Source organism: Microcebus murinus, chromosome 23 (genome assembly GCF_040939455.1).
Source record: "Microcebus murinus isolate Inina chromosome 23, M.murinus_Inina_mat1.0, whole genome shotgun sequence".
Taxonomy (NCBI): domain Eukaryota; kingdom Metazoa; phylum Chordata; class Mammalia; order Primates; family Cheirogaleidae; genus Microcebus; species Microcebus murinus.
In genome coordinates, this window is record NC_134126.1 from 11,472,155 (window position 1) to 11,485,788 (window position 13,634).

At 36.0% G+C, this 13,634-nt stretch overlaps 1 protein-coding gene across 1 annotated transcript in view; it reads right to left on the reverse strand.

The window, feature by feature from the left end:
- HMCN1 (hemicentin 1) overlaps positions 1-13,634 on the reverse strand; it is a 447,089-nt gene that overhangs the window by 67,498 nt on the left and 365,957 nt on the right. Inside the window, exons 69-72 of the mRNA XM_012736423.2 lie at positions 9,073-9,269; positions 5,712-5,793; positions 4,134-4,270; positions 413-554 (exon numbers count right to left, since the gene is read on the reverse strand). Coding sequence (XP_012591877.2) covers positions 413-554; positions 4,134-4,270; positions 5,712-5,793; positions 9,073-9,269 — 558 coding nt within the window. The remainder of the gene's footprint in view (positions 1-412; positions 555-4,133; positions 4,271-5,711; positions 5,794-9,072; positions 9,270-13,634) is intronic.

Sequence of the window (13,634 nt, forward strand, 5' to 3'; positions counted from 1 at the left end):
TATTTAGATATGATATTTAAGAAAATTACCATCCTAAGACAGTCTCCATCTATCACATACATACTCTAAAGCCACATCGATAAAAGTGAACTACAGGATGGGCCATTTGTCATTCAAAGATTTAGTGTATTGACTTCCTCAATAGTTGTAATCTGAATGACACAAAACATCATGATACGCTGATAACAACTGGACATGCATTATCCTCAAGATAGAGTAATGTATTTCTAGTTGTGTTTTTTTTTGAAATTGAGTTAATTTGCAATGTAGCTCTCATACAAATACAACAAGTTGTCTTTTTCAGAAGAAATATGATAACTACAAGGCTTCATTTAGTATGCTCATGGAAAAAAGTATCATCTCTGAATGCTCTGGTTGTACTTTTAAATTGTGAATGAATAAATTTTCTTACCATTCACAGTGAGAATAAATTCTCTTGTAGTCTTTCCTGCAATGTTGCTGGCAACACAGGTATAATTGGCTGTATCACCTAGATCTGCATTGTTAATTTGCAAGTATCTTCCTCCAGACAGGATTCGAACTCGAGGTGTTGCCTAGATTCAACAAGTAAAATTTACCATGTCAATGTCAGGAAAAGAGAATCAAATGTTATTTTATAGCATCAAAAGTAACTACAGTGAACTGTGGAGATGCTTTGTGCCTGCACGCCTTGTCTGCTCCCCCTACAATTATTATGGTATCAAAAATCCCTGAGAACTATTTCAATGAGTGCAGTTAAGTCCAGGGCACAAGCAGTGTCCTTGATTCTCCTGGCCACAATGACCCACTCAAGAATGGGCAGGTGACTCAAGTCGAGCCTAGTGTTGGGGGAATAGGCATGCCCTTCTTACTAGAATCACAGGTTGTGAGGATGACATAAGCATGGCAGCGGTCTTATCATGTAGGGACTGATTGCCCCGAATCTAAGACAAACCAAGTAGAGTTGAGATTCAGAGAAAGAACACAGATGCTTCATTACATAATTAGAGCCTCTGGACATAGCAATGACGAAAGCCCAAATTCACCAATTATTGTAGCCCATAAATTTCCTTTTTTCTTTTTTTTTCTCATTTAAGTTGGCTTGAGTTTAAATTCTGTCACTTACAACTGAAAGCTTTCTTATTAACAAAAATTAATTTTGATTAACTTAGAGAAAACATTATCTTCTAACATCTTTTAAAGTAAGCAAATAAACTATTTTGATCTAAATATTTTTTAAGCATTTGTTTTGTGTCTAGGCATGGGACCAAGAATTATGAAAATATAGCGCAATGAAACCTAATCTCTGTTATTAAGTCTAATTGAGGAGATAGATGTAAACAAGTATGTTAGAATAAATTATAGTATATGATGTACATTATTAAAAAATTGTTAAAAATGTCAGGTAGCATCAAAGAATGATATTCACTGGTTGTTCCTAAAATGGAAGCATTTCAGGAATAGCCCAAATAAGATTTCTCTACCATACAGGCAGGCTCTGTCCCAGATAGATGTATATTCCTAATGAAAAAAAAATGTTCACACTAAAATATGCAATTCAGGTCCATTTATTTTAAAAGTTCACACATTTTCTCCAGGCCTTCCATTGCTATTGGAGCTAGTAGTGAAAAAATTATGTTACCTCTGTTGAGAATAAGTGATTTCTTAAATATAGATGTTAAGTTCTGTGAAACATTTTAATTTTTAACTTTTATATGGGTCTAGCAGGATTTTAGGCTAATAAAAACTTTCAGAGATATTTGTACAATGTCCTTCTTCCATGAGTATCAGTAAGTTCTCCTAACTTATTGTCTCACCACAATTTTCTCTGGTTTTCTTTCCATTCTTCCAAATTTATTTCTCTCCTCAGATAGAATCTCATTCTCAGCAGAAGACCTTGTTTCCTGTTCTGCTGAAAACATCAAAGCCCTGTTTCTGCAATTCTCTCCTCCTACCACTTTGGATATGCATACAATCTTCCTTCCTATTTCCCCACCTCTGCAGAAAATGATCAACTCTTCTGGCCAAGGCTAATTTCTTCACTTGTGTCCTGGGTTCCATTCCTCCCCAATCCAGTACACCTTGCACTGTACATCTCTCTCTCTCTTTCCCATATCTCAAAACTCTTTTTTTTTCCCAGCAAATAAACATATAGAAATCTCTTTTATCTTTAAAGAATAGTCCATACTTGTTTCTACTTCCTCTCCTACTAATTTCCCAAACCACTGTAATCTGCCTTGTACTTTGGTCACTCTAATGAAGAACCATTGCTCAGATCTTTAATCACCTCAATATATTTCCAAAGCCAATGGACACAACTTAATGTGTACCGCAGGTGGCCTCTATTAACCAATCCCTCTCTTTTCTTTGGCTTTGAGTACACCAATATCTCCTATTTTCAATCCTGTCTTTCTGAGTCCTCCTTCTCAGTCCCATTCATCTTTTTCCATTGCTCACCATGTAATTACCACTGATGCTTTATTTTCATTTACTGGTCTTCTCATAGTCTGTGTTTTCTGGTCAACCTCATACAAACTTATGATTTCAACAATGGTTTATACTATGAGGACTAACACATCAAATACTTTATTTTTGGAGGCAATATGGACTATTGAATCAAAGCCTTTTTTAAAAAAATATGAACCAGTATTTTTTAATGATTTCTAGAATTTCTCCTTGATTATACAGATATTGAATTATATAGATAATTCAAACTCTAGATATCTAAACCTGAACGCATCTTTTTTCATCACTGGGGAACCCACCCTTCCCCAGCACTGATATTCCAGGTCATACCTGGGATCAGCCTAGACTTCTCCATCATTGACGTTCACTCAGTCCCTACCTTCCCTCCTAATGCTCCAGAGTGAAGTGCTTGGGAGGTGAGACTATGGAGGCAAAGTCAGAGTATGAAGGGCCTTGTGAGCAAAGCTGGGTAATTTTACCAGGATCTTGAAATCTATTGGGAACCGTCAAAGAATTTTAATCAAGGTCTACTATAACCATAACAAGCTACTTGCAGTTCTTGGAACTACAGCATAACTTTTCTTGTAATGGCTTCGAATATGCCTTTACCTGTGATTAGAATCCCTTTCTTACCCTGTCTCACCTAATACCTATTCTTTAAAACTGAACTCCCCCTTTCTAAGAGGCTTCCCTGGGCTGTTCCTTACCCCTTGGTCTGGGTTATTTGCTTCTCCCCTCTGTTTCTGTAAAATACAGTACATTACCCATCAGTAGTATTCATTCTCTCATCTTTGACTTACCTCTGTCTTTTCAGATAGTTTGTGAGCACCTTGAGGGTCAACACTATTCTCAGACTATTCTCTGATATGCCTGGCAGCATTATCAGGCATGCAATAAATAGAGAAGCTGAAGCACAGAAGGGTGAAGTGATAGGCATGATGATTTAGCATGTCAGTAACTCTCAGAACCCAGTCTCTCTCTGTTTGGTCTTTGTGTGGTTTGGTGGTGGTGGAAGTCTTTATGCCTTAGGTGTTTGGGGACATAACTGCTTTAATAAGTAACTGCTAGGAAAACAATGTGGGTTATGATAATAGTATAAAGAAGAACAAAGAGGAAAAAAATGATAACTAACTAACTACTGGGATTCCACACCAAAGCTTTCAGCCAGCACTATAAGGCTACTAAAGACCCTGGGCTGTGACACTCTATGACAGCAGATAGGTATTGCCTGAGCACGGGAAGCTTTAGAGAGCCAGTAGCTGGCTCTTTGAGGATTCCAGTCCCAGACACCTGGTATCTATTGGTATTACACACATCTTTGGGGTCACTCCTGAGGTCCAAGTTTAGACCAGAGAAATTCAGTGAAAAATGAATTCACTCTAGAGACATGGCAGGACAGGTCAGTTATTTTGACACTCCGAAGGTGTCTTCCTTCTTAAGTTAAGAAATAACTGAGTGTTCCAAATAGGTCTTTAATCCTTTCTTGTGACCCATAACCAAATACTATCCCAGCAAAGGCTGAGAAACCAAAGCTGATTAAAAGACCCTGTGTCCGCCTCTGCAATGTTGAGTAACTAGTAGTCTGGTGTTATTTGGTTTTGTCTACCTAGCAAAGGATCCGTAGCTGATTTTTTCTTTCTTTCTTTTGTCTCAAAAAAGGAATCTGTGTAGTTTAGCAAAAGATTTACCTGTAACCGCTCTCCATTTTTGAGCCAAGTAATTACAGGTGGGGGCACTGCATCCGATTTGCATTCCAATGTCACTTGTCTGTTCCGTAACACAGAGAAATCCTGGGGCTCATCAGTTCCAGCAATATTAGGAGGAACTAATATGAGAAGAAATATGTTAAAGGATTTTAAAAAATGAGATGTAAAAGATTTGAATTATCATAGGTGTTCAAAAAATGTTGGTTCTGCTATATGAAACAAGATGTATAAACTTAAAACAGTACTCATGTTATTTATAGTGCAGATAATTATAAACAGTGGAATTTTTTTTACCTTATTCAGCACTTTCACATACATTAAGTAATGAAATCCTTCCAATGGCTGCATGAATGATAGGATAAGTATTATAATATAATCACATCATAATTACCATTTGACAGGTAAAGAAACTAAGGCCCAAAGAAGGAGTCCCTTGTCCAGGCTGTACACTTAGTAATAATTTTTTCTGAGCATAAGATTTTAAAACTACCAAATCAAGGAGTACCCATGGTAATGGTAATATACAGAAATGTATATATACTTTTCTTGATATACAGAAATATATTTTTGTGACTTTTTTCTTAGCAAAAAATATGAACATTTTCATTTTTCCCTTTTTTTTTTTTAACAGACACCTTAGATTGCTTAAAGTCTGGTGCCTCCACTGGAGACTTTTTGGGACTCATATACAGAATTTTTGTGTCAGTTAATGGCAAGCCTAATTTGCGTTTGGGACTGCAGGGATACTTAAATCCTAGACAGTTCGCACTGCCTAGTCATTTAGACTATGAGAATGAAACAAAGATCTTCAGTTTAGTTTTTCAAATATTCCTCCCCATGAAGAGTAATTCCCATTTCTATGTCAAAGCACTATTGGACAGAGTCTGATTGGCCCAACGTTTTTAGAAAGTAATTTGGCAATAAGCTTCGACATCGTTAAAAGTGTGTGCATGTGTGTGTGCATGTACACATGTGTGGAACCAAGCAAATGTACTTACAGAAATTTCTCAAAATAAAGGGAACAGGCCAACATGCATATATCAATATATCTACAATAGTGTTGCTTATTGGTGAAACTATAGAAACAGCCTAAATATCCAAAAATGAGGAGTAAAATGGGACACTATGCAATTACTAAAAATTATGTTATAAAAATATGTTTATTGACATGACAATACATTTTCCATATCATTAAGTAAGATAAATCAAGTTAAATACTATATGTTCAGAATATATATATATATATATATGCACACACATATATACTATATGATCACATTTTTGTGACAAAACATTTATGGGCAAAAAAGTTTTATCTATGTTGAGATTACAGATTATTTTTATTCTCCTTATCACAATTTATATAACTCAAAATAATCACTTGAACTATCCCCCAAGAGTACCTGATCAGTCAAATTAAGAATCAGATTTATAATATACCTATTTTCTAATTTATAAACATATCTTGTGATGTGCTATGGAGTTGCCCCGTGTTCTATAAATTGTGGCTTCTAATTAAATGTGTGTATGATAGAGGGTAGGACATTTGGTCAAATTTACCGTGCACTCTCACTAAATATTCTTTATCATCATCTCCTGCAGGACTGGATGCCAGACAGGTATATCTTCCTGTATCCTCGACCTACAAAACCCAAATAAGTGAATTATATAATGTTAACATATTAGTTTTGGTGATCAGAGTAAATATCCAGTAGATATTTATGTAAAAATGAATGAAAAAATGAAGTGAATATAAAAATCCCCACATGAAAAGCAAGATATCATTAAGTGTAAAACTGTTTTATGTTAAAATAATAAAACAAACTGTTTTAATTATTGTGCTTGTAATTAGCATTCTGATATTGAGCATTGATTGGCATCTATATTATTTGCAAACCCATGTCTTAACAGGGTTCTTCTTAAATCAAGATTTGATTTAAGAAAGTTTGCAAGTCAGGTATACTTAACGACATCACAAAGGGCAGATACAGATCTAGCACCAATCATGACAGATCACAGACTCAATGTTCATGGAAAAAATAAATATTCATGGGTTTAAATTGAAGGCTGAGTTCATCTGAAGCCTTCCTGAAGAAAATAAAATGTTTATTAAATAAATAAGCAGGTAAATAAAATATCAGAATATTAAAATCAAACACATTAATGCCACATCTTGGCTCTATCTTTAATATAAATGACAAAACAAAGGGGTTATAATATGTAATTTGTTATAAATAGGGTCAGACTGACAGCAGAATCTACTATTAATAGTATCTCACTACAGCCAGAATTATTTTTTTAAAAATCCCCCTGCATGGTTTCCACTGGAAGTCAGTCTTCATTCACATGTTTGACATTGTGTAGACACAATCCATGCTTAGGTACCTGAGCATACTCTGGAAAATAGATGATCTTACTACTGTGAAAAATATATTTTGGAAAAGTAGAAAAATCCTGTTCTTGTTTCTTGTACTACTTGAACATTCCTAGAATATTGGAATGTTTAAAATTCTTACATTCCAAACTGACTTTATAGGTAATGGAAAAACTTTTTGATAGGCTACAAAAACTTTGAAAAAACTTAAGACTAGAATGTTTGGAAAAATACATAAATACAGTTTTAGAAGAACAACTCTCATGTAGTCATTTAATTAAACATTAAAAAATGATGTAATGACTTCTAGAGAATAATTTCTGAATTCTCATCATATCTTTAGAACCTCTAAAACTAACTCTTTTCTCTCAACTATGCTCATTTTGTATTGATATTATCCCCTCATTTGCCTTGACTTCACCAAATCTGAACCATCACTACTCTTAAATTTTGCTTACTCCAGGAAAAAGCTACAGTTATTTGCAGTTACAGTTTCTAAAGTGTATTTTGTTACTAGGGTATTTAAAAATTATAGTGAAGCAGGTGTCTTTAGAGTAAGATTTTTCAGAGTTGTTAACATGCATTGTGGCTCATAAAAGAGAGTAATATATAATATATAAGGTTTTCCAAATCTATTTGGTCATAGACTGGTCACCTTTCCCCTTGGAATAAATCACAGAACTAGTGTTTGATAAAAGATATTTTAGGAAACTCCTTTCTCTACAATTGGAATTTGGAATTTGCAAATCATCCACACCCATTATGTGCCAGGCATAACTATATGTTGCAAAAAATATATATAAAAAGACAAAGTTCAGATAAGTAAAATATAATGTTGAAGTATTATAATAGAAGTATATGTAAAATGCTATGAAAACACACAGCAGCAGAGAAACCAAAATCAGTCTTGGGACTTGATCATATTTCATTTTCTACATCAATGCTGTTTTTAATGGTTCTATTATTGTTTCATATCTAATTATACTTTTATGTATTGCATTTTCACTTTCCCTTGAAAACTGGAAACTTCTTAAAGGTTGAGACATGTCTTACGAATTCTCAACAATAGCTAAAACACATGGGGGATGTGGTCATCATTTAACACTCTATGACAGCGGTCCCCAACCTCTGGCACCAGGGACCAGTTACTTGGAAGACAACTTTTCCATGGGTGGGGTGTGGGGAGGTAGGTGGAGCTCAGGTGGTGACGTGAGTGATGCGGAGTGGCTGTAAATACAGATGAAGCTTTGCTCACTCACTTCCTGCTGTGTGGCGCAAGCCCTGGCTTTCCCAAGTTTCATGGAAGACAATTTTTCCCCAGACCGGTGGTGGGTGCGTGGGTGGGGCTTATCTCTGCGGTGGGTCCCTAACAGGCCACCGACTGGTACTGGTCCACCGCCAGGGGGTTAGGGATCGCAACTCTATGAGATCTTGTTTTCCTGTAACATAATTTTTTGTTCTCACCTTTAAGAACTACCCTTTCAAGCTGGAACTTCCCTTTCAAGCTTTATTTATCAGTACAGTTATTGTTTATATTTGGGATTCTATTCCCCACTTTCCTGTCACCACACTGTTTCTAATTTCACAAAATTCTTTTGCTTTCTTTTTTTGTCTGTTGAAATTATAACATTCAAGGGTTTTGATTCAGTAAGTGGTTTGATAGAGTTTAATCTGACTTCTTTCTAAATTACTGCAATGTTTGGAATGGAGTGAAAAGAGGCGAATGGGAGGGATGCAACCATGACATTGGAAACTGTGCGGAGGGCCACTGGCCTGGCTTTCTGACCAGATCCCAGATTGAGAACGAGCCTCCTAGCACCAAGCAACAGTGAGTACTTGGCAGCCCAGGACTTAATCTCTCTGTGCCTGTCTCCGGATGGCTAGGATGGGGCTACGGACTCTGCCTCAGAGAGCTGTCATGAGGGTTGAGGGTGTGATAATGAGCCCGGAGCTGAACACAGCACGGACATAGCGACAACGTGCAATCCTTCGCTCTCTTTGTCCAGCTGCCCTTCCTTCCTCTTTCCTCAGTTAAAATGCTAACAAAATATGATTAAATAATTTGTTATTTCACATTCAAAGGGCAACAACAGCAGCAATAAAAATTCTATATAGCTCTTTTTTAAGGCATTTACTACATACTGGTGGCACCGGTCGAAGCACATCATGTTAAATAAAGTCTTTAAATCCCCAAGTGTATGAGTTAGGTATTATTATTACCATTTTTATCACCTGTTTACAAATGAGGGCATTAGGGCTCAGATGGAGAATATTTGTAATATAAGATTTACCTTTATTGGTGGAATAGATAATTTTTAAGATATCCCAAACATACTTCTCTTTAATATAGTCACATTTCTGATCAATTTCCTTAAACATAAACTAAACAAATGAGTTTTGCTGAACTTTGAACTTTGAATCAGCCCTTGCTAAAGTTACTGAAATCTGTGATATATCTGTATTCAAAAACATAACTTCTTCAACAATTCTCATATATTAGCAAGTGGGGTTATAACCTAAAACAACTGTATGAACTGTGACATTTACCTGAGCACTAGAAATTTGAAGAATCTCTCCTCCTGCTAGAGTTTGTACTTGATCTGTCTGTGGAAGGGGCCGGCCATCTTTCATCCAGGTAATTTTAGGGGCTGGAATTCCAGAAGCTATGCAAGTAAGTTCAAGTGGGTTGTTAACAATTACTGATATCTCGCCAGGTTCTTCAGATCCATTAATGTGAGGTGGTTCTATTTAAAGGGAATCAAAAACAACAATGAAATAAACTTGCTGTTTGAATAAAATACTGCTAATTAGAAAAACTTGAAAAACTACATCTCAAGTTCACATTCACATGATATATTATTAATTGATTAGAACAAGGAAACTGAAATGATAATTCCTAGATGTCATTACCACTTCTCACTGGAAACTGTTTCAAAAGTGATGAATTGTGCCTATAAGAGATCATGAGGTAAATGGAAGTCCATTACAAGGTAATTTTAGAATAACAATTTGAACTCAGTTAATCAGAGCAGTCCTATTTAACAATAAAGATATTAAAACAATAAGACTAAACCTATCTTTTATCACTTCTTTTTAGAGGGCCTTAAACATATTAGTGTGTTTTTGTGCCTTTTAAATACTGATTGATTCTACAACAGCAATGGGTAAATAAATATTATGGAATTTTGCTATAATCTTTTCTATGTAGAACTTTGAGAGGAAACAATGACTAAGCAGAAGAAAAAATAGTTATATTTGGAGATAATGATTTCTGCATGAAACATATTTGTTATGTCCGGGCAGGAGTAACTTCCTTTTTTGTTATTTATACTTCTAAAATTACTTTTCTCAAGAGAAGTTTGAAAAATCTAAACAGTGGGAAGAAACATTAAAGTTTTTTAGTCCAACTACTCCCAAGTTAATAAATTCCTTTAAAACAGATTCTCCTTACAATGACCATTCAATTTTACTATGAAACTTTTGTATAATAGTTCAAGTTTCCAGCTTCCTATTTCACAGGGCAGCTCAAATAGCTGTCAGACAGCTCCAAGGGTAAGCAGGATTCCCACCCCCCTTTATCATTTTTCTTTCCTTTCCTTTTTTTTTTTCAAAATCAGTCACATAGTTTAGAACAGTGACTCACAGTAGATGATACAGAGTCTGAGTTTAAATCCTGATGCCACCAATTATTAGGTTAGGGGATTTGGGCAAATCTCTTAAAATGGTAATAGCAACATGATTTACTGAATAGGATCGCTGTGAGGTTTGATGAGATAAACTAAACATTTTTGTGTTTCTGTATCTGTTTCATTTTATAATTGAAGGATTTAAAAAAGTTATTGCTACTATAGTCTTTACTACAGCTCTTGGTATTATTATTAAAATCTGCTTCCTAAAAATTTCCACTTATTAGTCCTCATTTTCCCTTCTGGAGAAAGGGAATATTAGATCTATTCTCCATTTCAGATTATAATCAAGAAGTCAGCATTTCTTAACTGTTGTCCCACATGACCTCTTTTTTTTACTTTCATCTATCTTACATATTACTGTAAAAATACATTTTCTTAAGTGCAGTTTAAGATTGATCTAAGATTTTCTGCCTAAAAGGTTTTAATGACTCCATGTTGCTTACTGGATTAAATAAAAACTTCCCGTCATGGCTTCCAAAGCTTCTGCAATAGATATATCTTTTAACATTATTTACTTTCAATTTACTTATATGTCACCTAGACTCCAAATTGGGCTACTTCTCTCCATCAAACCCAGTCCTTTCTTGTTCCCCCTAGTCCCCTCCCCTAACTGAGCATGTTGAAGTACTATCAGGGTTACATTCATGCTATCAAGCTCATCTGTAAAAGCCATAAATCCTTTCTTGATTCTTTCAACTAAATGTCTACCCCTTTTAACTTTCATAGCATGTTGTTTGCACCACTCAAAAGCACTTATCTGATTCACAGTTTGACACAGTCAATTATTACTGCCCTTACTTCTCAGTTATTTACCATGTATCAGTTAACGTGAATAGGAAAATTAATCTGGCATGGCCTTCCCCTTCAAAAGTTTACAAGCACCAGAGTTAAAACAGCAGCAGCAGCAACACCAACAGCAGTATTAACATGTTCCCAACTGGTTAAACCCGTCTCCAGATCTTATGTGTGCTAAGTGATCGTAACCTATTATACTGTTTTTCCCAAATGTCTTGGACTTGGGGCACAGGAAGAGCTGACCATTCTCTGATGACTCCAGAATTTATATTTCTAGCCTAGATCTCTCTTCTGAGCTTCAGATCCATAAAAGCAATTATCAGATGAACACGGATGTTTGAAAACCACTTGAAACTCAACATGTATTCAGACTGAATCTGTTGTCTTAATTCTCAAAACCTGGTTCTAAATTCATCACATAGGTGCATTTCGTGCATCTTCTTTCTCGTCACTCCTGTGTCTTAATCCACAACCAAGTCCTACCATGTTTCCCCGAAAATAATGCAGGGTCTTATATTTATTTTTCCTCAAGAATACACCCTAGGGCTTATTTTCAGGGGATATGTTATTTTCCCCTCAAAGCCTCACCTTGCAGCACGCACAGGATGGCTGGGACCTGGCAGGGGGAGCCAACCTTGTTGGTGGGGCTGCCCACACCTTTCCGGTCATCTCTGGGATAGTAGCTGTCTCGATGGGGCAGATGAGAAGGGCTGCTTGTCTTCTTTACCGCTCTGTGAGGAAATGCATGGGTTGTGCAGATAAGCTGCATAGCCACGCCCAACACTAGGTCTTATTTTCGGGGTAGAGTTTATATTGCACAAATGCTTAGAAATCCTGCTAGGGCTTATTTTATGGGTAGGTCTTATTCTCAGGGAAACATGGTAATATTTCTACTGCATTTATTTCTAGAATACATCTTTTTCTTTCACCTCCCTCACTCTACTCTGAGCTATAATACTATTTGCTTGAAGTAATGTCTCCTTCTTCCTGTTTATAGGTACCTACCCAATATTATTTCTTTCTTTCTTATTAGAATACTCGAATTTTGTTGGGGCTGCCAATGTGCTAAAAAAAGTTACATTTCCTAGCCTCTCTAGCAAGAGTACATGGAATGGGATGTGAAAATCCTGACCAATATGAGATAAATGGACATGGTTTTGTGGGGCTTCCAAGAAAGTCTCTAAAGAGGAAACTCTTTGCCCTCCCTACTTTTCCTGTTCTATTGTTGCATCTAGAGCTGAACCTAATTATGCTGGGAGTTAGCAGATATTGCATGATAACTGACTAACCATGGTGTAAAGTCCAAGAGAACCGCACATATCTGAACCGTTGACCCAATGCAGCAACTGCCTGCCTCCAGACATCTCACTCCAGGAGAAAAACAAAAGTTCCTTGTTTAAGCCACCATATTTAGACTCTGTTATTCACAGCCAAACATAATTCCTAATAATACACTAGTCTCTCAAATCTATTGTTGTCCTGCTCCGAGAAGCTTTCCACTTTGCAGCCCCAGTGCTCTGTAGCTCTACTCATGTTACTCCATTTAATAGAACTTTCAAGGATTTCTCATTGCTATAGAATAAAAAACAAACTTCTTAATGTGATCAACAAAGCCCTTCATGCCTTGACCCTATCAACCCCCACTAGTTTTATTTTGTATAATGCTTTCCTTTGTTTTCAGCATTCTAGCCACATTGGACTTTTTAGAACCACTAGTATATAATGACACTTCCTTCCATGTGGATAGAATTAAATTGAGAATAGTCCCCCAAGTTAAGATGTTTGAATTCTGAGTGGTAGCACTGCTTCAAGTGAAGGACCTTTCAGAGTTTAATTTTCAACAGATGCTGAAATGCTGAAACTTCTCATCCTTCTGCTGAGCCAGTTTTCAAATTTGTTTTAAGGAAATATTATCCTTGTAAACTATTCAACTAGGCAGACTGTTCTTTGCACATTAGTCTAACAATATCAGTTTTTTTCTCTTTTATTTTTTTCATCCAGAAATGCACTGGTCTGTGATTCTGCTCCTGGGTCCTGCAGTTATATTCTTTCTCTCTCCCTGAGTGCTACATGCTAGACCAGACCCTGCATTTTCAGGCCTATATAAATACAACAGCCTCTTCAATTCATTCTTCACTATGTCACTAGAGCCATTTTTTTTTTTTTGGAAGTGAAATATGGGTGTAACATATTCCTGCTCAAGATTCTTCCATCACCTTTGTAATGAGGTCCAAACTCTGTAAAGTGTTCTCAAGGCTCTTCTTTGTTTATCATCTGCCCACATATATTTCTAGTCTTATCTCTTGCTACTCTTTCTTTCTCACTCAGTTTAAGTGAGTATAAATTGACAATTCAAGTTTTATCATCTCTAGTTGAGAAATGTAGACAAAGATCTCTAACTTCCCACTCATCTCTACAGTCCTACCTTTCAAGGCTCAGATTTAGGAAATCTAATCTGAAATTTACCATCCCACAGAATGTTATTTTAACCATATAATCCTTGTCACACTCAAAAGTAGTTACTTGTTCAGTATCTGTGTTCCTGCTGGATGTAGGAACTTGAGGGCTGAAGTCTTTGTATGTTTGGCTTATTTCACATAATGCTACATCCTCCAGGTTTATCTA